This window comes from Macrobrachium rosenbergii, chromosome 55 (genome assembly GCF_040412425.1).
Source record: "Macrobrachium rosenbergii isolate ZJJX-2024 chromosome 55, ASM4041242v1, whole genome shotgun sequence".
Taxonomy (NCBI): Eukaryota; Metazoa; Arthropoda; class Malacostraca; order Decapoda; family Palaemonidae; genus Macrobrachium; species Macrobrachium rosenbergii.
The window spans coordinates 55,079,485-55,106,474 of NC_089795.1; the positions used below are offsets into that span (position 1 = coordinate 55,079,485).

The 26,990-nt window shown below is 35.9% G+C and overlaps 1 protein-coding gene across 3 annotated transcripts in view; it reads left to right on the top strand.

The window, feature by feature from the left end:
• Positions 1–26,990, top strand: part of Gycalpha99B (guanylate cyclase 1 soluble subunit alpha 2) — a 1,063,824-nt gene that overhangs the window by 908,581 nt on the left and 128,253 nt on the right. For all 3 annotated transcript variants that reach the window (XM_067098553.1, XM_067098551.1, XM_067098554.1), the window contains one exon: positions 13,365–13,432. In XM_067098553.1, coding sequence (XP_066954654.1) covers positions 13,365–13,432 — 68 coding nt within the window. The remainder of the gene's footprint in view (positions 1–13,364; positions 13,433–26,990) is intronic.

A 26,990-nucleotide genomic window follows, 5' to 3' on the forward strand; every position in this document is an offset into this window, starting at 1 on the left:
GCCAGTATGTAGTATATGTATGACTAATTTCGTTGGATTATGGGTAGCAGGTTTTTATTTATGCTTCAGATCACATAAATTTCATTATATTACCCATACATATCTTAGATATGTATGGGTAAGATATTTTCTTTTAAAGGTTTTGGAAATACATCATAAAAACATTTATATTTTATGTCAGATCTTCTTTATTCCACAACTTCCAGAGTGATTCATTCTTTGCTGCCATTTACAGATAGCCAAAACCCGTGCTGGTGTCTTGGTGGGCCCAGATCTGAACGCTTAGATCTCTGGTTCACGTACGTTTTCATCTATTGGCAATGATAACACACTCTCTGTCTTATAGTTTTAAAGTACTGGTTGGATAAGTCATTGGTTTAGAGATCTACAAAAATTATCAAAGACAATTAACGATCAAATTAATCATTAAATTTAAGCCCCGTATGGATATTGAGATTATTAAAGATCGAAAAGTCAAATTAGTTGATGTGGAATGGCTGTGCTGCACGCTAGCTGCAAGCACGGTCACAATTCTTAGTCTGTCTTCATGGGTACTCTTTAAAAAAAAGAAAAACTATAATATTCTTCTTCGTTGAAACAGGAGTAATCTTTGATCTCTGTTGTGCAATGGTGTAATAGCCATTCATATTTTTAGTTTTCCGTAAAAGAAACTATTGTGCTAATACCTGTCCGTCCGCGCTTTATTTTGTCCGCACTTTTCTGTCCGCCTCAGATCTTAAAAACTACAGAGGCTAGGAGGGCTGCAATTGGATGTTGACTATCCACCTTCCAACTGTATGAAACATAACAAATTGCAGCCCCTAGCCTCAGTAGTTTTTATTTTATGTAAGGTTAAAGTTAGCTATAATCGTGCTTCTGGCAACGATATATGATAGGTTAAAGTTTCATGGGCCGCGTTTCATACGGCATTATACCGAGACCACCGAAAGATGGATCTATTTTCGGTGGCCTTGATTATACGCTGTAGCGGCGGTACAGAAAACTCGATTGCACCGCAGAAACTTCGGCGCATTTTTTACCTGTCACATATGAAATGGAATATCATACATTAGCTTGGTGCAAAAGAATACTTTGAATCCAATAACAATCAGTAAACCGTTTCCTTCAATTGCTGATACGTCTTTCTCATCCTTTATTATTATTCTTAAGTAATTATATCAAAAAACCTTGTTTACTTTTGGTCATCTTGCAATTAATTAATGTGTCAGTAGGAATTTTAAGAACTGTTTTGATTTTTAAGATAATTACCGACAGTTGGGTTCTTTGCTCCGCCTACGTTTTACAGCGCCTAATCCTTTCATTCGTAATTGTGTGGGAGTGATGATTTCAATTTGTTTCATGCTTCCTAATAGCAGCATACTTGCATTTTTTCTTAAGTTAGCACCTGATTCTTGCTAAACGTTTGTGAAAGAATATATATATATATATATATATATATATATATATATATATATATATATATATATATATATATATATATATATATATATATATATATACATGTGTAAAACCTCACTTGGCAACAAAATTTAAAGATTTAGATTGAGTATATGTAAGTATATGTATATATTTATACACACACACACACACACACATATATATATATATATATATATATATATATATATATATATATATATATATATATATATGTATAGATATATATTTATGTGTATACATACATACATATATATATACACATATTTCACGAACAGGAGGTCATACTGACACGAATACTCATTCGTTACACGGCCGTGATTCCTCAGTCGTAAATAAATTTTGCCGTTAAGGGATGCTTTTATCTAATATGGTTATTTTTTAGTCTAATATTTAACTGCTATTTATTTTACCAAAGTATTGATTTTAGTGACACGCTTTTATCCTCTGCACTCTAATCTTGTAATAATTTCTCAGAAACTTGTATTTCGTCACTCTAGATATTTCTAAGGCTTCTAAAGCTTTCTTCCTCAAGCCTATATTAGAGACGCTTCGGGCTTCGCTCTGATATACGAGTATTTCTCGGCGTCGAATCGTCCGTCTGTGACGCTGACTGTCTCCGGGATGATCCGACCTCCTGTAATGTAATCTTTCATTTCCCCAGTTAATTGTCTAGTCTTCGTCGTCTTAGTAAGTTGTTTATTGAACTTCCAAGTTGATCATTTTCCTTTCATCGATTTAGTTTCACTTCTGTCAGTATACTTTGCCTGGAACTAGTGGCCGTTTCATGCTGAGTTACTGGATTTCAGATTATTATTTTTCTAACTTTTTCAAGGTGTCTTTGCATCAAAATATTGTATCTGTGCATCTCAGAAATATTTAGATAGTTTTTAAATTCACAATTTCGTCAACTTTAACCGCATTGAAATTTTGTCCTCATCCAGAACACTCGCACTTAGTCTGTGGCTCAGCCAACGCTTGAGAACATTGGTTTGATATCAAGGCAAAAACCTTCTGCAAATAAAGATTCTGTCTTGTGGAATCACAACCTTAAAATATATATATATATATATATATATATATATATATATATATATATATATATATATATATATATATATATATATATATATATATATATATATATATATATATATATATATACATATATGTGTGTGTGTGTATTAATATATATACATATATATAGATAGATACAGATATATATAAATGTATATATTTATATATATTTGTGTGTGTTTATGTATGTATATATTTAATGTCTATATGTATACGTAGACAAATGTAGTAAGAGAGAGAGAAATAGAAAAATGAGAGAGCCGTGATAATTTGGTAGGTGTTCTTCCCAAGTAAAATCAGAGCACTCTCTCTAGTAACATACCACGTTTTCTTTGAAATGTTTTGCTGTTTAAACTCATTTTGAACTCTGATCTAAATGAGTATGCAAAACAACCAGTGTTTGGCAGGAAGGTGGGTAAATTACCCTTGTGCATATTTTTCTCAAGACACAACCTACTACACTTCAAGAATTTAATAAACAATTGACTTGCAATGAAAGGAGAAGACACCCTTCATTGTCATTATGATATCTTTATTGTATAATTACAATAAATTCAATCAACTTCCCTCTTAGTATTGCAAGACTTGAATAAAGTATAGTAACTCTTTCATAGAAACTGTTTGACAGCCAAAAGGCAGCACTAGCTTCTTGCAATTTCAGGTTTTCTTTTACCATTTTTCTGTTGTTGACTGCCGTTAGCATACTTCATTCTGTCGTTTTTCCCCCTGTATAAGACTTACAGTTTTTCTTTTCAGAAGAAATGTTTATTTTTTAGTTTTCTGTAAAAGAAAACTATTGAGATGGCTTTGTCTGTCCGTCCGCACTTTTTCTGTCCGCCCTCAGATCTTAAAAACTACTGAGGCTAGAGGGCTGCAAATTGGTATGTTGATCATCCACCCTCCAATCATCAGACATACCAAATTGCAGCGCTCAAGCCTCAGTAGTTTTTATTTTATTTAAGGTCAAAATCAGCCACCATCATGCGTCTGGCACCGCTATAGGTGCCAACAAGACAGTCCACCACCGGGCCGTGGCTGAAAGTTTCATGGACTGTGGCTGAGAGTTTCATATAATATTATACGCTGTACAGAAAATTCGATTGCGCCGAAGAAATTTCGGCGCAATTTTTACTTGTTTCTTATGAAGCTTGTTTTTTATTACGCTGACCTTGTAATGAAAAACCATTGCACGAACAATGTGTTAGAAGAGCCACTATTGTGATAATAATTGTCTTTCATTACCTGATGCTTATGATAGCGATTCACTCGAAAATCAGAGACTAAGAAAGAAACAGTCTAGCCAACTCTAACAGTTAGAGAGATGGTCAGATCATTCGTAGAAACCATTTAAATTGTTATTATCTGAACCTGTAAGATGAAGGAATTATACTCCTTGAAGGGTATTGGGATATCAGTACGGAACTGAACGAGAAGGGGGCAGGGAAGCCATTCTAGCGGAGAAATGGCCTTTACGTTTAGGATGATTTGCAATATGATCTATGATGTTGCCTGGAGAGATCAGGACTTATTTGCCTCCAGGGAATGTGATGGTACCGAAGACGACAACGCATGAAAGCATGTTGGTGACTTGTCCTGTATTCGCTGGCACTTTGTTCTATACTTACTTCTTTCAAGGAGACCTAGTCTCATCTGTGAGGTAGACCAGAACCCATGACTATGATGTGCGGGAGAGGTTTTGTGGGTTGAAGGAGCTAACTTTGATTTTTCATACAATAGTTTTAATTTGTGATAGCTAAGAAAAGCTGAGAATAAAATGGAAGAATTGTTTGCAAGAAGAGCGTTCGCAGTGAATGATAACAAGAGAAATGTCATGGGGGCAAGCGGAGGCAAGAGTAACGCAGCAGCAAATGTTGGTGTGGACGGCGGATGAACGGAAGGAATTTATGAGTAAGTGCGCCAGTAAAATGAATTAATGATTATTGCGCTAGACTTTTTGATGCAAAACCTCGAGCTAGGAATGGTTCTGCACTTACTGTCGCTTTATTACTGAAAAGTGAAATTAAAGCGCATGTTACGTTAAAGTTCTGTAAAGGTCTGACATATAAAAGAGCATGGACATACTTACATGTGCTCTCCCTACCGTTCTATTTCTGGATCTTGCGTAACTCCAATATGAAGGTTGTGTGTATGTAATTTTCCGAGCTATTATCATTCAGCGTGACTGAGTGGTCTTGACATTTGACAATTCTACATCAGTTGATATTTTTACTCCTTTTCTTTTCAGAGGGAACAGCTCCAAAAGGTGCTGCCTTCCAAACTTTTGAGAGTATTTTAGTATGGAGCTGTTGGCCCCATGTCTGTTTCCAGCCTGTCTGCCATCTACTATTGTTATTAACTACCAGGTTTATAATCTGCTGCTGAGGTCAATGGAAGCACGATGGAGTATTGTTGTAACTGGCAAATTCGCTGGTGTTTGCTTGCAATTTTACCGAGATTCTTCGTTTTGAAACGAATATCCTTATCGTTAGATGACAATGACCATTATATATATACTGTATATGTGTATATATATATATATATAATATATATATATATATATATATTTATATTTATATAAATAAATATATAAATATATAAATATATATATATATATATATATATATATATATATATATATATATATATATATATATATATATATATATATATATATATAATAGTATTCCTGTTATTCTTCGATATGAAGCTTTGTCTTTTAAGTGATCTAATTCCATAGGAAAACAAGACAATGGCTAGTGGAGCATTCATATTATAGCTGCTGAATCGGGGAAGAGCCCGTGCACAGAAAACTTCCATAATATTAGCTACTTTCTATACTATCAAAGCAGGCTCATCAACATCGTGTGGAACTCTTTCACGCGCACTGCACCATTCATCTCTACCTTGCACACTCTTGCACCTCTGAATAAAAAGGACCTATCTTTCCAATACGCATTTTCCCTTTTTAAAGAGATGGCTGTCGTTGATGTTCACTTTCTACTCTTCAGCAAGTCTCTGGGGATGAATTTGCAGGCCCAATAATCTTCTTGAACCTTGTAGCGACCTACAACTGCCACCTAACTACCAGGTAGAGAATGGACCTTCAGGGGACTTGTCTGCGGTATTACCAACAGTCCGGGATTAATCTAAGGACTTCCATGATGTCTGATTCGGAACATCAAGTACATATATTGCCTCTTTACATGAACTCAAGAGTATTTTGTGCCTTTTCCTGTATGGAAACTATATTGTTGACTGGTATTATTTGTATCCTTTTTAACAGTATATTGTATTTTGTAGAATGAATGATATCAACACAAAACGTAAACGTATTTGTTCACTTGGAAATGATTCTCGTACGCGAAGTCATATTGAACAGAGCTAATGATGATGAACAGATTTGTAATCTACGGAATCTTTATTATACTCATCCACTGTATGATCTTGATGCGTCGTGCATCCTGTTCCATATGCTGAAAGTCATCTAAAATGAAAGGGCCTATGTGTGCTCATGAGGGTTGACAAAAAACGTCTCTTGCGTTAATCAGTTGGCTGTAAGTGCAACTTGTCTTTGTGAAATATTGATATTTGAACCATATTTTTCCCATACAGAAGTTAGCGTCATAAAGAGAATGTAGAAATATGTACAGGATAGGTAAAAGAAAACTAGATAGAATGTAGTCCGATACGAACTGATACTGAAGTAGCAAGTATGTGAACAGTAAAACAGGTTACAAACCAGAAGGGGAAGGATCTGATTAAAACTCATGTCCTTATATACTATGTCGATACTCGTTACAAGAAACACACAGATGAAGTCCTGCGACCAATTAACATCGAAGATTCCTCATGTTGACCGTTGCTTTGATTACAACTCATTCATTTTTAACCGCTTGAACATAACTTGTTTCTTCAGTCATCAGCTTTCATCGTTAATTAGCACAATAATCATGTTCTAATTAGGGAGTTAATTCCTTTAGAGTGTTTATTCCAATATCCCTTAACGTTGTGCCTGGCGGTGAGATTCAAGCAGCAACATTATTGATCATTTACCTTGCATCGCCTTCGACAGATCATCTGCACTGGTGAGGAAGGGACATCTTTCAAAAGCCATCATTCTTCTTCCTCTGTTCTTCGTCATTCTGTAGCGACGCTCAGTCTTCATGATATAAGTGTCCGGTGCTCAGGTCGCCTCTGCCTTCAGCTCTACGCTCCTTTCATTCTATTGTCCGCAGAGCGCCATTATTTCTCGAGCTTTCTCTTCGGGAGGATTTGCAGTAATTTATGTCCTGAGTCGTCTTTTGGAGTGTCCTATAACTCTTAAGGTCTTTTTTTTTTTTTTATTCTCCCTCATGTCGTGAAGGGCCATCGTCAACCTCAGTATTCCTCATCCTTTCAATTAAGAAGTACCTTTAGTCTTTATTTTTTCTTTTTTATTTTTTCTCAATAATTTTGATCATCAAAAATGTCAGAGGCATTTGTAAAGAAATGTGTAAAGTAGTGCGTCAATATCTTTTCCGACAAACCTACTTTGCGGGGTCAAAGCTTGTGCATCTCTCAGGATTGCTGAGGAAGTAAGAACAAGAACAAAATGATCCATCGAGCGTTGATGTGCTTGAAAATTATTCCAAATGATTCCATCCAACACCCACGAAAATCCGCGCTCATACGTTTACTCATGCACATAAATAAATGCATATATGCTTTCAAACAAACATTGCCTGTTGGCATTTCATGATATTGCTTCCTGTGTTTTCCAGCACACAATATAAATTCAATCATTTCCGCCATTCATAATGTACACTGAAAAGAAAGCTTCCGTTCCATTTGTTTGTTTTTTTTACAAATTAATTGTTTGAATGGTTTCTGTGGTCTAAATATTAATGAATTACTTATCCATGAGGGTGTAGATATTGGCAGCCATTAAAGCTAAGTAAAATATGACGTACATATACAACATTATACCATAAATAAATGAATATAATATTGTAACTTTCCTAGTTCTGAACGGTCTTGGAAGTGGCAAGAAAGTTCCATTGCTTCCCGTTCCATTCCATGAAAGTACTCGTACATGCCCTTTAAACATTGTTTCCAAAGCTGCTTTTAAAAGTAATGATAAAAGCCATGAAAACAATATCCTGGGTTAATTGTGACCGCTCGTCACATCAAAAATTGCTCACTTAATTTTGGAGACAAACACCAACAATTATCATTTTATTTTCTGCCATTTTCCTGTAAATGGCTCGCTATGACGTTACAGCACTTGGGGACTGGAAACGAGAATAGCCTGAGTCAGGCCGACCACACCTTAAGAAACTATTAGTACGTTATAATAAGATGTGGCGAGCAGTAAAACCACGCTTTGTTACGACTGCTCTCAGATTTTGAAGACAAATGTCATTTACATATCTGATTACAATTGTGGCTTGTTTTCCATATCAGTTTTCTCCAACTTCTTGCCTCCTGGTATCTTTTGTCTTTTTCACCTTTTAGAGTTGTAAAGTAGTCTGAAAACATTGGCCACCCTTGCAGTACCACAAACATACACACACACACACATACACACATAGAATCACCCTCACACACACAAACGCACGCACAAACAAAGGGTCTTACTTTCTTCATAACTGATAATAAGCAATATTTTCAGTAAAAAGTACATCATCTAGTATTATGGTTAATCTCAGCACAAAATGTTAGATAATTTATCATTATAAATTTCATACATTAAGGTTTCAGCTGCTCTTTTGCTTAGGCCATTCCAACAGTAACAGAATTTTCGAACTGCGTGTGATTTTTCTTAGCATTACTGCATTTTTCTCGAGTGATCATCGTTGGAGGTTTATATTTTTTTTTCCAGTCAAACGCCAGAAAAGTTTTAGCAGAATATTTTGTGGCCGAAGACAACTTGTTTTTCCCTACCTTGGCTGAGTTGGTAACTCTGCAAAGAAGGTGCCTTATGATGACAAGGAGATGGTTTGTTGAAATGGGGACCTACTAGGCGTTACTGGGTTGTGATTCTGGTGACGGTTAGGGGAAAGCCAATTTGCTTCAGTGCGACCCAGGTTTATGCTCCAACTTTAGAATCAAATGAAGAAATACTCAAATATTTCTATGGGCAGACTGATTAGACAGATATAAATCTGTGTGAATCACATGAGTTTAATGTAGAGATGAGCAACATGATTGTGCAAGTGTGTAATGGGAGAGAAAAAGACAATGTGGGATCTTTAGTTCTAAGGAAGAAAAACGAGAGAGGGAATAGGTTAGTCGAGTGATGTACAGAAAAGGATTATATGATTGCAAATATTTGTTTTAGGCGTCACCAAAGAATATTAGACACTGAAAAACTTACTACTAGTATGGAAAGATTGTACTGCTTGTAGATCACATTAGTAAAAATTTAGTAATATAACTGAAAGGACTAGATTGCACCCAGTTGTAATAAATATGTACATAAGCCTAGAAAGAGAGATATGTAAATTATGAGATTTTCCTTTCTCATGTGCATGGATCTAATTGCATTTAGTATTTAGAATTAACTAGAAAAATAAGGTACAGGATGAATGTAAAGGAATTAAAGGTTAGGATGATACTTGGAATGTAGTCTAGTGAAATAAAATGGGAACAGCACTGCCGGAGAGATGCTTGAAGTGAGAGAAAACTGCTGTGTGACACGAGTGGACAGAAGGTGTTCTTACTTTGATGTACATGGCTGAGGATGAATTCAAATCCAGGTAACTGAATGGGCAAATAAAACAAAAGAAGTCTGGAAAAACACATTGTGAAGAGATAGATCAAAAGAAAAGAGATCAACAGAAGATAAATGAACAAATAAAAGCTATAAGAGGAAAAAATGGAAGACCGGTAATATAATATGGAAGGCTGATGGATTTGTGGCAACGGGGATGGATGTGTTGGAGATGCTGAGCGAGTATATAACAGATCGGTTGGAAGACGAGAAGGAGGAGCAAAGAATTATCACAGAATCATTTGAAGGTCCAGAAATAATGGGAGAGGCGATGGAGAAATTCCTAAGAGAAAAAAAAATAAATGTAGGTAAGGCTGCACGCGGAGATAGAACTCATAGTCGAGAGGATAGTGTACATTGTTAACTGAATGCTCGAAACAGAACTATCAAAGCAAATAGTAAGATCTTTGTCACTCCCTAAGAAAGTGCTGAACGTGGAGTGCTATAAACACTGGACTACCAGTATCTTGAGTCAGATTTCAAAACTAATTTTGGAGAATTAGACAAGGGAGAACTGTTTGGATTCACGGAAGGAGGGCAAAAGTTTTCCTCAGCGCAATCGAGTTTCTGTACAGCGTATAATGCTGTATGAAACTTCTGGCCATGCGCCTATGACACTCTTAGCTACGGCCTGCGAAACTCAGCCACGGTCTGGGTGCCAGAAGTGATTATGGCCAACTTTAACTTAATAAAATAAACTACCGAGGCTAGAGGGTTGCACTTGCATGTTTGATGATTTAAGGGTGGATCATCAACATACTAATTTACTAATTTGCAGCCCTGTAGCCTCAGTAGTTTTTGAGATCTGAGGGCGGACAGAAAAAGTGCGGACGAACAGACAACCACATCTCAATAGTTTTCTTTTACGGAAAACTAAAACTATTTTAGTACCAAGGATGCTATCAAAGAAGGCAATGAAAGTACATGTGTTTTACACATATTATAAGAAGGCTTTCAGTAGAGTGAAAAACGGGAAGCTATTAAAAAGTCTAGAATGAATAGAGACAGATAGCCGAGATATTTGATTGACAGAAAGCTTGTACCGAAATCAGAGTAGTATGATTGAAAAGGAACGGCGTTAAATGGGCTTAAGTGAATATAAGGTGATACAGAGCTCATGATATCCTGACTCATTCATTGCATGGCGTAAGCAGGTGTGGGTGGTGTGACTGGGTATTCAATATCTTTAATTAAATATGCTCATGACACTACTAGTAGCTGGTTCAGAGGAAAAGCTGCAAAGTTGTCACAGAAGATGAATACAGCTGGTAAGAAAAAAAAAGGCCGTATCTTAATGAGGCAAAGACACGTGTATAACAAAGAAAAAAGCCAGAACCTAATTATATATGAATGTGAGAGAGTCGCCTAAGAAACTAAACTAATAGACCAATTTTTGTTAATATGGTAGCTGAATATCATCAGACGGGCATTGTTATAGGAATTCAAGTATAAGATTGGTAAAGCAGAGAGAACATTTAATGAAAAGGGAAGTTTATTAGAAAATTAGGATAAGTGACTTCAGTGCAGAAAAAGGGTAATGAAGAGTGTTGTTTGTTGGAACTGTAAGGAGGATGAATTGGAAGATGATGAAAAAGAGACGGAAAGCAGCAGAAGTGTGGCTGCAGAGAAGAGTCTACTGATCATCAACAGAAAGTAACACTTCAGGGAATATTAGAAAAGACAACATCCGTTTTTGTGGTATGTTAAGATGGCAGGGTGAGGAAAATTCATATTTGACCTAAAACATCGATGGAAGGAGAGAAAATAGGGAGGCTAATTATGTTATATGTGGGTGGAAAAAGAAATGGAAAAGAATACAAATTATTTGAAGTTTATGACTGCCTGCGTGCTGGGAGATGCAGTACATCAAAGAAGGAGTTAAGATCTTCAAGTAAAACAAATTGCTCGCTATTGAGGAATATTTTGCTCTTGACATCATATTAGATGCATCAAAACAAGGAGTTAAGAATGCAGTATTGTCGTTTCAAAATTATTATATGAAGCAAATCTTGAAAATAAAGCTTCGTCTCTTAGCAGTTCAGAATATCACAGAATGATAACCAGGTAAATATTAAAACAGTAAAAGTGACGATGCCAGCAAATATAAATAGATTGAGAACATCATCCCACGTGTAACTTTGCGAGGATTAACGATGTCAGATAATTTTACAAAATCCAGTCTTTCATTAAGGTCTGTACGTTTTACTTAATCAGTAACATAACATTTAATTAAAATAGCTTTAGGTTATAATCTGAAACTTCTAACGTCCCTTGATATATAAATGTGATTTCACAAAACAACTTCGTTAACAGAAAATTCCGGCTGTCGTTCTAAACTCTTTCAGTGTTTCAGATAATTACCCATTGTTATCTTGCTGCTTTTAGAAGGAAGGTAATTGTACAGATCTTTGTTTGAGATCACTGGCGCTCTCTGTGAACTGCCCTTTGTCACAGTCTTTGCACCATCCCACTCAAAGTAGCCTCTGATTTCTGCTAAGTTGATACAATTCATCATTTATGAAGGAAATACAAATCAAGATTCTTTAGTTCCATCCCCTCGCCTTTCGGAGATACGTTTATATATTATCAATTCAAATTCAATTTCAAATTCAAATTCAAAAGGTTTATTTCGGACACAAATGATCATAGACAAACGTACACATAAACATGCATAAAAAACCTTCAAACTCTAAAAGGATGAAATTGAAAATAAGTATGAGAAATGATTATGAAAGAGAGGTGAAAAGTATGATATGAATGAGATGCGGATTATAGAACGAAGTGATCCTTCATATTGAAAGGACGCTTACATATGTAGCATATCAGAATTAAGCATCACAAAGAAATACTATGTTCTTACGTAAGGAAAGCGCCAAATGCACTTTGCATAAATAAGGCTTTTCCGCTTCTTGTTTATTATTTTATATGATTGTCATGTTTGTGCTGTTGCGGGAAACCCCCATCTGCTTTTTGCAATTTGCAGTGAACTTAACCTTTCCATAATTCAGATTCATCTTACGGAGAAACTATTTTTCGATAGATGTAGCATATTTATGGCGAATATAACTGTACGTGTAATGCTTAAAAAAAAAAAAAAACATTTAAAACTGAATGAATATTTGCCAACAAGTCATCCCTTGGGTAACTCTTTTTAGCTCTATCAGTGCAAGAGTGATAAAAAAGACAGACCCATAGTCATTGCAAATGAGATTTTAAGGCCTAGAAATCCATCATATGACTGGAAAAAAATTATTGGTAAGTGCAATAAATGACAGACGCTCGATGTTGTAGCTGTAAACCTTTTTCGTTGCCATATTCCATTAACAAGTGCCCGAAAACTCAAATTCCTTTTCTCTCGTCCTTAAGTTTCTTTGGTGTCAAGGTTATTAATAAGGCTGGAATCAATCAAAATCAAGGGTAAAGGTGGCAAACAACTACATTTATTTGAAACTTGCATGTATATAAAGCAGTTAGCGCTTTAAGCAGTTACAATAGTAAAGACAAATGCAGGAAAACTGTAGTCCTCGATCCGCTAGCAGCTGTGAAGTCCTGTGGACTCTCTACAATGAAGTTCATTGCAACATTTAACGAGGTACACAGTCCCCATAAAATGGCGCTGTCCCACTCGCACAAGAACAAATAAATCAGCACTGGACACGTCACCACTGGATGCCATGTGGGGTAATGCAGACTGAACTCGATAAAAGAAGTTATCGATCCTGAGAGGGTCACACTTACTGGGAGGGGTCAGTGCAAATGGCCGGCGAGACTCGAGCATTTGATGCTACACTTCTCCCTCTCTCTCTCTCTCTCTCTCTCTCTCTCTCTCTACTAAACACAGAACGGCACAACCGACAAAGAATGAAATGATTTCCAATATACATTCATTACATTGTGCAATTTTTGTTATTCAAATTAGAGGCAATATTGCGTTAGTTCCCATGAATCCAAGAATAGTTCCAACGAAATCAACAAAAAAAGGTGTGATTTATTGACCTAGATATCATTGTGATCGTTGTGTGTGTGTGTTTTTGATCGATTCGTGCCCAAGCTAAGAAGGATTTCTTCCACTCCACAGGCTGACTATTTGCTTCTGGCCTTGGACGCATTACTACTGACAGGAGACGTGGAATGGAAGTCACTAAGGTAAGTGTCTTCACAAGCTTTCTTTCGTTTAATTCTTCTTATGTTCATGTATTCACGTATTTATATGACAATGAAACAAGTCTCGATGGTTGTTAATTGTTTTACGAAAATCTTTATGCCTCTTCGATCGGTAACACATGAATACTTCCATATACTTCTATGAATCATTATTATTTTAGAACCACGTTTTAGATATATCAATCTGATAAGGTCTCCTTCATAATCAATTTTCTGGGCTTATTCATTTATGCGTACATGAATATTTTCCATTTTATCCATGTTATGTCACTTTTATCTTCTTTAAAATGAGCTTATATATTATTATGCAGTGAATATTGTTGTATTGTTTATGGTCATTACATTCTCGTCATGAGCAACCTGAGCACCTAATTAATGCGCTGAAAAACTAAAGGACCCAGAGTGCCCTCGTCACTTGAGCACTTGACCTCTAATGACCTGCTCTGTCCTTCTTTGATGAGTGGCTCCAGTTATACTGGTCATTTAACAGATAGCTTTAGGGTTCTTATACTTGAAATACTTTGTAGGTCTGGTCAGTACACGAGTTTTTTCAGTGCATTTATATCCCATGTATTCATGTAGATACACGAAATCTAGTTCAGTGTTACATGGGTATATTTATAGAAGTATTAGCTACATATCTAACATAGAAGACAAGGAAAACTTCAGGGTAACAACAGACCATTGGGTAAGGTAAACACATAATAAACAACAAAGGTAAACAGTATATATATTGAAGCCTTAAAAATGGAATAATGTAGCTTCAAAATAGGATGCGAAGAATATACTTCGGGGGGGAAAACCTTGAATTTTCATTACAGGCAGCGGAAAATATCGTGTAAGATTAACGACGTTCAATTATCTTTCTTAATTCGTTTTCAGTGGAGAAAATTTATATGAGCACCTCTTATTGCAGCCTGGAAAGACAGGGAGGCTTTGGAACAAAATTGGAATATTCTGATTTAGTCCTTTCAGGTTAGAAAGGCGATTAAATAAAAAAAAAAAGTGTCCTGAAAATATCGTCTTCCCCGAAATTCAGAAACGGAAAGTCAGCACTGGCAAATATTTGCTTGCGGCAAACAGAATTCAACCCCTTTAGCTGATGAATCGTGGGGATGAACAGTACAGTACAAGCTCATGACAACGACTGCGATGTCTTCTACAACGTTTCTGTTGCCACTGCAGCTGAGTTTTTACTGCAACTAATGCTGCTGTTATTAATCTAATACTGAAACCGATTACCGTCTTGACTATGCAGTTCCATATACAACTGTTACTACATATACCACTATGATCACTACCATTATTCATTCGTCTCCGTCTTCCTTTTTCTTTTTTTTCCCTATTCTGACGAAACTTGGTAAGCAGGTCATTTGGCGGCCTTTCACTTTATATTCTTAGCGGTGTCATATTCTTCTAGGTGACGGTCCTGCATTTTCCCGAGATGTAACCGAGTACCGAGACCTTTCCCTGAAAAAAGCGGGACGCCATATCTTAAAAACTAACCATAGAATTTTCTTGAAAATAACCTCATTATGTTTCCCACACCCAAATGGCTCTGGAGCAACTATCTAATCTAACCTAACCTAACCTAGCGGGCATGGCAAAAAACCGGGGCTGGTGCAATACTAGCATACATCAGTAATATGCGACCGGTCAAAGGTAAAGGCAGGTTTTATTGAATTTTTCTCTAGATCTAAGAAACTGTCATGATCAGAGGATTATGATCTTCAAAAGCTTTGCCAGGACATATGGTCAGTTAAGTTCTGAGGGTGGAATTTCAGCTTTAGGAGATTGGAATATCCACCCAACTCCCGTCCAGTTTTCTCTGCATTTTTTACCCGTTACTATCCCCAAAAGTATATCAGGCTTAGAGCCACGTCTCTTAACTTTCATTTTATGTTAAGAAACAAAATATATGCTGTTGATTGCGTGGAAGCGGTCTCACATAATGTCGATGTCGAATGATAGAATCTTTATGTTAGAAAAAATATGACGTCATATCATTATTATCATGATTATTACTATTATTATTATTATTGTGGACTTACTGTATCATTAATTTATGTGTCATGTAAGCAGTCAGACAGTTTTATTCATCATGCATGATATTCGTGATAAGGGTATTTGCATCCAAACTAACTGGATTGCTTATCAGCTGGGAATGTGTTTGCTACCAAAACACGAAAAAAAAAAATTCATGAGTTGTATTACATTCTGATTAAAGTAACAAAACATCATTTTTGCCTGAGACTTGCAAATATTACTTCTAAATTAACAAAGAAAACATTGCAATCAGTAACGGTAACATGACCTTGCCAAATATTGTAGACTACATTCCTATGCTGTTTTATTGAAAACGCACCCATAATTGAACATGAATTACATGCGAATTATCTCTGTTGAATGTGAATGGGATAAAAGAAAATGGCAAATGGCATTCATATTTCTCTTCCAGTATGTTTATATGAATTCAAATGTTTGGGCGTTTGCAAAGGCGCTCCTTCCGGGAAAAGATATTTTTATTACTGGGAAATTAATGCAGAGTACGTTTCTTTTCAGCCGAGGTTCAGTGAACGGAGGTATTATAATGAAATTGCATATTGCTACACTGGAACCCAACTGGAGTAATCTGAGTGGAATTATGGTATAAACTATTTTCCAAAAAGATCTGATTCGTGGTCATGTTTGAAAGGGGGAAGAGGCGGCAATGACAAAATCTCCCAATGCCGCAATGATTTATAACATATTTTGTTAAATCATAGAAGGCTGAGTAATCGTTTTATGAAATATCGTGTTCGTTCTGCAGTTAAAATGAATCACTGCCTCCTTCTGACTTTAAATATAAAAGGGTGGTGGGGAACGTTTATAGAGCAAAGGTGTACTGTTTGGAAAAATATAATTTGGTTTAAATTTTCACAGTATTCAACAGAGAGAAAGAGAGGGCTGGGAGTGAGGAGGGGGATATACATATATATATATATATAATATATATATATATATATATATATATATATATATATATATATATATATACTGTATATATATATATATATATATATATATATATATATATATACTGTGTATATATATATATATAGAGAGAGAGAGAGAGAGAGAGAGAGAGAGAGATGAGAGAGAGAGAGAGAGAGAGAGAGAGAGACGATAGTAATAAAACTATCTCTAGAAAGGCAACAAATATTAACTGAATACTAAAAGACTACGAGAGAACTAAGGTAATAATTCCTATTTAAACTTAAACAAAAGACAATCTTAATATTATAAGCCAACAAATGTTTGAAGTCGGAAGAAATGGATAGAATAATAACGCAATATCCCTTGTTCATGTGACCCCTTCATCTTTACTAGAAATAAGTATGGATGAACCAGATTCTAAAAACAGATTTTAAAGGAGAGTAAGCGATTGACCTCATACCTGTACTTGTGGTCTCATCAGTACAAAACTTTATGAGCCCAAAAATCTGAGAAGAGAACCAATAATATTGAACAGAATGCTAACAGTCTAGAGAAGTGCTCTCAGCAAGGCATGGTCCTAGACCGTGGTTGGGTGAAAGAAGAGAGGCCATAGTCACGAGATTACGAATATTGAGAAGCGTCGAGAGCTTACGATGCAAAACATGCCAAAAAATTAACCACTATTTTGTGTGCAGGTGCGTATGATAAGCTTTCGCAGTTAATTGTGTGCAGGATAAGTGTAGATTTTCTTGCCTATAAGAATTCTGAAAATTGGGAATTGCGGGTTATGACAGCAGGTACAGAAAGTTTATAGAAATGTTGTTAGACATTAAATGAAAGACAAGAGAGAAAATGCAAGATATTCCCAAAGATATGACCTTAAAGGAATGCTATCTTCATGTGAGAAAGCATACGAGCAAACACGAAAGGATTTACAAAGCTTCTCATAATGCCAGGCGAAGCATAGGGCCAAGTCATTCTCCCCTTGAGAAGGAACTGTGATACCACGGAGAAGGGAGAGGATTGTGAAAAAGAAAAGTGTTAAAAGAAAATATAAGGTGATGGATGCATGAAAACTAATAATGATAGTGCCATCGTTCCCATAAAAATAAGACGATCTAACACGGTTAACACCTTTACATTTTTGTTAAAGGTGATATCCACAAATTCCTATCAATACAGGAACACGCAAACGTGAATCCATTGATATGTTCCTTTTTGTAAGATAAAGCAGAATCCCTAAATCATACAACCCAAGTGGATTTAGTGGAAAATGAAAGAGTGTTGCTGCTTTGACTAGAAGATATGAGAGGCCGTGGTTAAAATGAAGAAGAAACATAAAGTCAGAAGGGAAGGCTTCGAATCTGTCGCTGAACGTATTTTGTGAGTAAACGTGAAATCTACGGGTCACATTCACCAAACTATGAATGGCGTTTCTCGATTTCTCGATTTCCTAATATTTTCATATATAAGTTTTGCTGAAACCCTAGAAATTCCAAATAGGAAATGTAGCGAAGAATGTTTTGGGGGGCAAACGCTTTGATTCCGGAAAGCAGAGTTCCCTTCCGTCCGTTCGATTGGCTGCCTCACTCCGCCAGCACTAGTTAAACAGGCAAGGGGTGTGGACATTAACCAAGACTGTCTGTCTGCCATCAGAGAACGGTAAATATAATTGCTATGACATTTATTTAAAAGCCTTCAGCAAATTTTATAATATATTAACTAGAATTTATCTCATCCATAATAATGACGCCTGCATGTCTGATTAATTCCTCGAAAAACTGTCTTTAGCAGATTCCTTCAACCTCACGTTTTCTTTGTTATCTCCGCAGATTTTAGTGCTTAGCACAGACACGGACTTGTAACTGGTGTTACTGTCAGTCATTTAATACCTCCTTTCCTGGAGTTCTGTCGTAAAGTTCTTCCTGTTTTCTGTGCTTTCATCTAGTTACCAGCATATGTCTGAGCAACATTCCAAGCCAAAACCACGCTTTGATATTATGCCAACTGACAGATAATAAAACATGTTTGCACATCTATAAAGATATCTGAAATTGATGTTGACACTATCCCACGAAGGAATCGAATCTGAATCTACCAGACACTTAGCTTGTTCACTTCTAAGGAAAGTTCTCAAAAGCAAGACCAGTTGGCAACCTCATTTTGATGGTTCGCGCAGATAAAAAAGCCACTTATGCAATGAAAAGGTTAGATCCAACATTCATAACCTCCGTTCAAAGTTGTTGGACTTTCTGAAAGGAATCACAATAAATTGATAAATAATAACTTGATAACAAAATGACAACCAGTAACTCGATCTAATTGTACGGAACGAGTTCAAACGATTAAATATAGTTCATCTAGTAATCTTCCATTTTGGGAAGCCTTTAGTTAACTCTAAAGAAAACATAGTATAGTTGTCATCCTAAGCCACTTCTCACAACATTTGCTTTTCGTTCAAGGGGCATTAACAGTTAAATGATAACCTGGTCAGTTGGCTTAAGACAATGCGGATAGATTTTCTATTAGCTTTAAAGAAAGACTCCTTGGGACCCCTGTCCTAAACTCAGAATGTTATCACTTCTGTTTTATGGTTGATTTTTTATCACTTCTGTTTTATGGTTGATTTTTTTTTCAGACAAGCATAAATTATGCAGTGCTCTAATTGCTACAAAGATTTGTATGAAAGCTCATAATTTTGCATATTTCTACGCAAGTTTTTGTTTTGATAGCGCTTGTTTCTATAAAAATATTTGTAAGAACTAATGTTTCATTTGTACATTTGAGTGTAAATCTGACGTATAAATATGTCATTGGACATAAATTGGCTCTTAAGATTTCATAAAGTGTATGAACATTTTTATATCCATTTCAGTGGTTGACTTCGACGTAAATGAAGAAGGCCTCTCTCTCTCTTCTCTCTCTCTCTCTCTCTCTCTCTCTCTCTCTCTCTCTCTCTCTCTCTCTCTCTCTCTCTCTCTCTCTCTTTTCAGAGAAAAAACTCTCGAATATCTAAACGAGATTGAGATCTCAGAACTGCGGGAAATTAAACAGGCTCCGCAGGAGTTTATCAACTTCCACTTTTCCCTTTTGTGATCTAACTGCATAATGAGTTTTGTTTGTGAGTGTACCATGTTCTTCTAATGATCCAGTGTGAGAATAACTCCTATTCTCATTGCAATCACCCCATTTTCACCTTACATCCAAGTCCAAATCTTGCACCACTCGTCTGTAGATCCATTTCCGGTTGTGTCTTGCAGGATATTAAATGATTTCCCGAAAGGATGCAGCAAGGGATCTTTAATTTTTGGTTAATCCCAATCCCCGTCCCATTTCGTGTTTGGCGTACATACGATCAACAAAAGGTCATCTCCGAACTCCTTTGGTGGTGCATTGGAGCATAATAGGTTCCAAATGATTTAGTTTTCACTGGCCTTATGTATTATGCAAATAAAAACACAATACATGCTGCAATTATACAATGTGACAGTAAAGCAATCCATCAGAGTAACATTTGATAATTTTATGATTTATGAATTGATAATGACCAAAATGCTATTGATAATCATATTTTTCAGGAGAAATAGTATCATTTATTTATATATATATATATATATATATATATATATATATATATATATATATACATATATATATGTATATATATAAATGTATACGCACACACACACATATATATATATATGTGTGTATGAGTGTGTATAGAATATTAGGCTGTTTCCTCCTACATGAAGTGGCTTAAAAAAGGTCACTGTTACATTTCCTTACCATATTGATCGTCTTTTCATATAGGTTATATGAATGAGATCATCTACTATTTCGAGATATTTTTGACCTTTTACTTGTAACCTTAAAGAAGAAGAAAGCAGATACCAGGACTGATAGTGAAAGAGCTGTATGAACTTAGACAAGGAAAAGTTTGTGTATGTGTGCGTGTGTGAGTGAGTGTGTTTGATTTGAATGTGCGTTACGAAACAGTTGAGGAGTACAGGGAAACATTGTACGTGGTATGTATTTTCCTTGAGGATCCTAATGTAAAAATACATAGCAATCCAATGTGGAGGGTGCTAAGAATGAATGTTATAGAAAATTGGTTGCGAAGCGTAAGACTTAGGATGAGTGTGAAATTTGTCCTAAAAATAGGATACAGTAGGTTTCAAGACAAGGAAGTGTTGTCTCCGGGAACGTTTAATATTATGGCTAGAATATTGAGAGGAGTTAGAAAAAGGACGGAAGGTGTAGGGATTTGTAGGATAAAAAAGCATTGCATAAGGAATGCGGAGTTGCCCCCCAGGAAATGACTTTAAATGTCTGTTGATTCGACGAGTCGTTCAAGTAACTAACCGTTAGGCGGCTTTGGTGGAGTGCAACCAGTAAAGAAGAAATGATTAGGGCTATCTTATATATATATATATATATATATATATATATATATATATATATATATATATATATATATAAATTATGTATATATACAGTATATATATATATATATATATATATATATATATATATATATATATATATTAAAGGGAAGATAAGCAGAAAACCATGCATTTTCCTGAACTGCCCGAAATTTCAGGCGGATAGGGAAGTCGCATTTAGGGTTTGTTGATCCCCAGGGCTAGTACTAAACATGAAACAGTGTAGGTAAGCCGGCTGTTTCGCGTCTTTAGTACTATCCCCGGGGGAATAAAATGTCCCTAAATGCATTTCGCTGTCTGCCTGAAATTTCAGGCAGTTTGCGAAGTATCGAGTTTCGGCTATCTTTCTTTGTAACACACACACATTCTAGTTTGTTTGTGTTATTATTATTATTATTATATATATATATATATATATATATATATATATATATATATATATATGTGTGTGTGTGTGTGTGTGTGTGTGTGTGTGTGTGAGTGTGTGAGTGTAATCTTTGTAAAGAAAAGGAAACACTTGGATTTACAACCAGCATTCCATTTTCCCTGTGGAAAAGTTCTATTTAAAAATGACCTACAAATGTGATAATATTTATACAAGAAACAATCGCTGATCATCTATCTTGCCAAATCCCAAAATAAAGGCTTCTATTCCTTCACTTTATGTTATATGCATAATAATCCACTAAATTTAAGTGATTAATATACCATACCTAAATTAATTTAATTTATGTAAACAGATTAGTAACAAAGTTTTCTGTCATGGCTGAATTTAACTGGCCGTTTTGACGTTTTTCTGTCTTTACTATCCCGTAAGAAACTGCAAGCAGCGAGCTTCATATTGGCACTACATATAGCATCATAATGTAGATATTGATTTCACAGAAAACTATCAAAGAAAGCGATCGTATACCATAATTGCGTTCAGTGAGAAACAGCTGGGTCACCACAGATAAGAATCGGACCAGCCAGATTGACCTGGAGGTTTTCTGGATGTTTTTTATGAGCGGATTATTATTGTGATCTGTGAATTTATTGCCTTTTATCCCGAGATCTTACTTTTCTGTTACAAGTTTTTCGTGTGCAGTATTCCACGCTCTTTCAATAGCTTTACTTCATAGTTATTCGATTGCTGCATTTTTTATTTCAAGGTATATGGGGTCTTTACACATCACAGTATTAAATATTTGTGTGAAGCGTAATAGGTGAATTCCTTAATTCATTTAGTTCCCTAACTTATTCATTTGAACTAAATGTTAAAACACCCTTTGTTAAAATCAACTATGGTATCCATGTCAAAATCATGTAGGTTTCTGTTCCTCCCTCCTACACTAAACCCTGCTCCGTCAGCAACAAATATAAGCTCTTCGTTGGGTGAGTCGGTAGAGCTGTGAACTGTAAATCGCTAGACCGGAGTTCGATTCCCTGGCCGGCTGATGAAGAGATAGAGGACTTTATTTCTGGGTGATAGAAATTCATTTCTCGCTTTATAATGTGTTTCGATTCCACAATAAATTGTAGGTCCTGCTGCTAAGTAATCCAGCTGGTTCTTAGCCAACGTAAAAAATGTCTCAATCCTTTGTGGCCAGCCCTAGGAGAGCTATTATCAGCTCAGTGGTCTATAGTAAAACTAAGGTATACTTTTTCAGCAACAAATATAAACTCTTTAGATGAAAATGAATAGACAATTCTTGCGTACAAAAACTGAAATAAGAAGCTAAAAACTCCTCAAACCTCACAGGCAAACGAGAAAGGTTTGATTCTAGGGCTGAAGAGAGTGAGTGCGTATTTCTTCAGCAATAATATTAATGGGAGAAGTAGAGCAACAGAAATGATTGAATTGGTCACTTTTTAGTATTTCTTAATTATGCCTGCTCCCAAAAAAAAAAGACGATAAGGTACTTAGAAAATTATGTGAAAAAAAAAACTAGGCGACAGACCATGAACATACCCTTCCTCAAATCGTGCTCAGATATGATCAGGGTCACATACCCTGCCGACCCTTAGGGCCAGTAGACCTTGGTAGCAGCCGTGGAGAACTTGTACAAGCAGAGGATTTTCTGAAACCTCGGGAAAGGTCACGTGTCACCATGAACTAATTCAGGAGTTGTATTTATGATAAGGGGTCTTTGGTATGGCGAAGGTATATTAATGCCAAAGCTTATGTGAAAAGCAGATTAGGTTGGAGATTGGCTATTCCCTAAGAGCGAGACGATTAGATTTGAAAGTGGATCGTAATTTAATCTCGACCAGGAAAAGAGGATCACCGAGCTAGCGATTCAATTTTGCTGAAAATATTTTCTCTGAGTGAAATGCTTCAAAAAGGCTTGGGTTTTTGTGGCTTGCCAATCGATTGAGAACTAATCCTTTAGATTATGGATGGCGGTCTGAGTATTGACCTGCCTTTAGATTAGCATCCATAAAACCGACTGTTTGATTGAGTAATCATGTACTTTCTAGCAGATACAAAACTTTGAGATGACAGTCATTGAAGAAGAATTAGCTTCAGTATTTACATCTGTTAATAGACTCTTGACTTTTTATATTCTCAATAATGGTTAAGTATTTTAGAGAAGAAAATAACCACGTACAAAGACTTGCGTTATGTTCTTGCTTAGCACTATAGACTGTTCACACACGGATAAATCAATAATAAAAGAAACTTTTCATTGAATTTCCCTGTACCCCCTTTTTTATTTTTCCTTCATCCACGACTTAAGAAAGACGCAGGAAAGTTGTTAATGTTGAGCAATTTAATATTAAGGTCGTTCGACCTCTCTTTCCTCTCCTTAACGTTGGGAGATAACAGAAAAGCAGTTTAGCAAAATGACGTTCCATTTGGAGAACCGCAAAATTCAGCTATTTCTAGAAGAGAACTGTCGTAGTTATAATTCAAGTCCTTTAAGAAATTTTACGATACTTTGATGGAAATCGCTGTGGTCGTTGAACGTCGGCGAGTAGCAGTTTCTTGAAAGCTAGATCAATTGAGCAGAGTTTTCGTACTAGACATGACTTTTTTTTTTTTTTTTTTTTAGTTCTTTCCAGCCTGGGAATGACAAGGGAACAAGATTGCCGGTGCAATTGACCTTAAAGTTTATTAAAAAAAAAAGATAATTGCATATTGTATAAAGTAGTATAGTCAATCGAAAATCACCAAAGAATTTGCAATGAAATTTTGCTATAGAAGATAGAGCTTAACGGTCCCTCAGGTAAGAGGTTTTTTATTTTCATTTCCCAGATCTTTATAGTTTTCATAAAGCCTTTGTTGACTACGTTATTCGTTTACAGTTATTGTTACAATTAATATATCATACACGGATTTTCCCAACTCTTAATTGATATATATACTGTATATATATATATATATATATATATATATATATATATATATATATATATACTGTATATGTGTGGGTGTATGCGTATAAATATCTATATCTTCTTCATTTAAACAGTATTTCCATTGTTCTCGCATATTGGCGTTCTAGTTTATGTATGAAAACGAACCGTCTAAAACTGTAGCCTAAAAACGGTTTAGATATCATTACTTCACCCTTATGTAAGTTTCTTATCCATCCTAAAACCTACAAGAAAGTTTTTCATCCTATTTCTTATCCCCGCTGATCCTAATATTAAACGTATTACCAAATTGCTGTACTTTCTACTTTTTGTCTTACTGTTTGTGCCAATCACCAATATGGGAAAGTACAATGATTATCTAATTTATTCAATTTTCTCAATACTGCTACGGTACTTGCTAGTCACATTTTCCGCGTGTTGCAAGATGGTAAATTGCATTCGTCCCTATTCACATTAATTGCCAGTGTTTCTTAAACATATTGTCTGCGTGAGTATTCTCTTTACTTCGGTGAAAGATTTTTAACATTTTCCCAAGTTTCCTTCTGAAGTAAGAGTGATTTATCTTAAAAAGTACTAGTTTATTTCTACTCTTCGTATATAAACTAGTTCTCTATGACGAGAAACTTTTTGTGGCACTACATTTGCGGTGTATTCAGTTATAACCGAATAGTAACGAGGAGAAAAGTATATGGTAGTTAATTCAATCAAAAAGGGTTCTGCTATCAGTCTTAGGCCGAACGAACAGTGGTTCCTAATCTTTGCCCGTTACATTTAGTACTTAGCTTCAACAGTGGCAGAGCAGTAACTATTTTAGCTTTGGCGGAAAGTAAACTATTGAGGTGGCTTTGTCTGTCCGTCCGCACTTCTGTCTGTCCGCTCAGATCTAAAAACTACTGAGCCAGAGCTGCAAACTGGTGCGCGTGCCGGGATCATTCACCCTCCAACCATAAAACATACCAAATTGTAGCCCTCTAGCTTCAGTAGTTTTTATTTTATTTAAGGTTAAAGTTAGCCATAACCGTACCTCTGGCACCGCTGTAGGCATCAACAACACAGGCCGTGGCTGAAAGTTTCATGGACCGCGGCTAACTCGATTGCACCGAAGAAAGTTCGGCGCATTTTTACTCGTTTAATTTTGTTACAGATTTACTCAAGCTGTAAAATAAGACTGTAATATGAGAAGCAAGGAGGCAAGACATTACGTAACATCTCGAAGCCAAGACCAAGGCACTTCTATTTTTGTTACTTCCAGTATATAGAAGCCTTGGGCTACACAGTGGCAAGCCAAACGAGAAGTTCAATAAGAGCAGACTATCATAGTTACTCGTAGTAAAAATATAACGGGGAAATAAATGGATTCACATTACTTTGATCAAATAAAGATTATATTTTTCTCCTTGGTTTTCGCGGTAAAAGCACTGCTTGCTCGCTCAAAGTCTGAGACGTACTGTTCCTTAGTAATGAAGTCTTATCCTACTTCTGAGTCTAATAGAAGGCGTATAGGTTGCCAACGGATTGTCATAATTCATTATACTAGTAACGTGCTCCTTCGCAAGGACTCTTCAAATACTGTTAAATCTCTTTGACACGAGAGCCTTATCGGTGTAGTTACCTTTCCTCTACATTGAATCTGACTAACTGGTCTTACATGTTCTTGCCAGACAATTATTGAATTAGAGCCTAAGATATTATTGGACTCTGCTGTCTTTCAAGAGTCGGTGGGATACATGTGCCTCCTTCTCTGTGATCTTAATGCCACTAAATTTTATTATCTGCGTCATCTACTGCACTTTACGTATACTGACGATAATTCGGCTACTTTATAACGATACAGTAGTATTCTTTACATACCCTCGTACTTTCTAACTTTTCTAGTAATTTTTCAATTTTAAATCAACTTGTTTTTTTCATATTTTTCTCCCTACAAGGAAGACGAGGTCGTTTCAGCCTCTATGGTTCATTCATTATTTATGATCTCAATTCTACTGTTCCACAAATGCGGCTTACACTTCATTGTTTGACGGCCCTTCAAAAAATTCTTTTCATTCTTTCATTTTCAGGTTTCCCGCCCCCTCCCCCCTTCAGGAATGTCAGGAAATGTATTCTCTCTTTTACACCATTCTCTATCACTAGCAAATCTACATCGGTCATTTTCGTATCTAGAAAAGATGGACTGAGTTTGTCATACTCTTTCCCCATGTCCATATTGCGTATAGAATTGAACTGAATATAGAATTTAGGTCAAAGGCCAAGCACTGGGGCCTATGAGGTCATTTAGCGCCGAAACCGAAATTGACACTAAAAGGTTTGAAAGGTGTAACAGGAGGAAAACCTCGCAGTTGCACTATGAATCAATTGTTAAGAGAGGGTGGAAAGTAAGATGGAAGAAAGAGAATATGAAAGGAGGTACAGTAAAAGGAACGAAAAAGATTGCAGCTAGGGACCGAAGGTACGCTGCAAAGAACCTTAAGTAATTCCTACAGTGCAGTGCACCGGTTTCATGAAAACTAACGGTAGCAATTAAAAATACTGTTATCATAGTTAGAAAGATCTTTGACGGGAATTCCGTGTATTCATGACGCACAATATCCTCTTAATTAAGTATATTCTGGGAATATATGATTTTTTTGATAATCCGGCTACATCTTTCGGCTGTTGATTGTTTGTGTAATTGCAGTGCTTTTGAGCAAATATTCTCATTAAAGGGTTTTGCCGTTCTTGTGCATGTCACTAATTAATGTTGCATATACACTCATGTACGG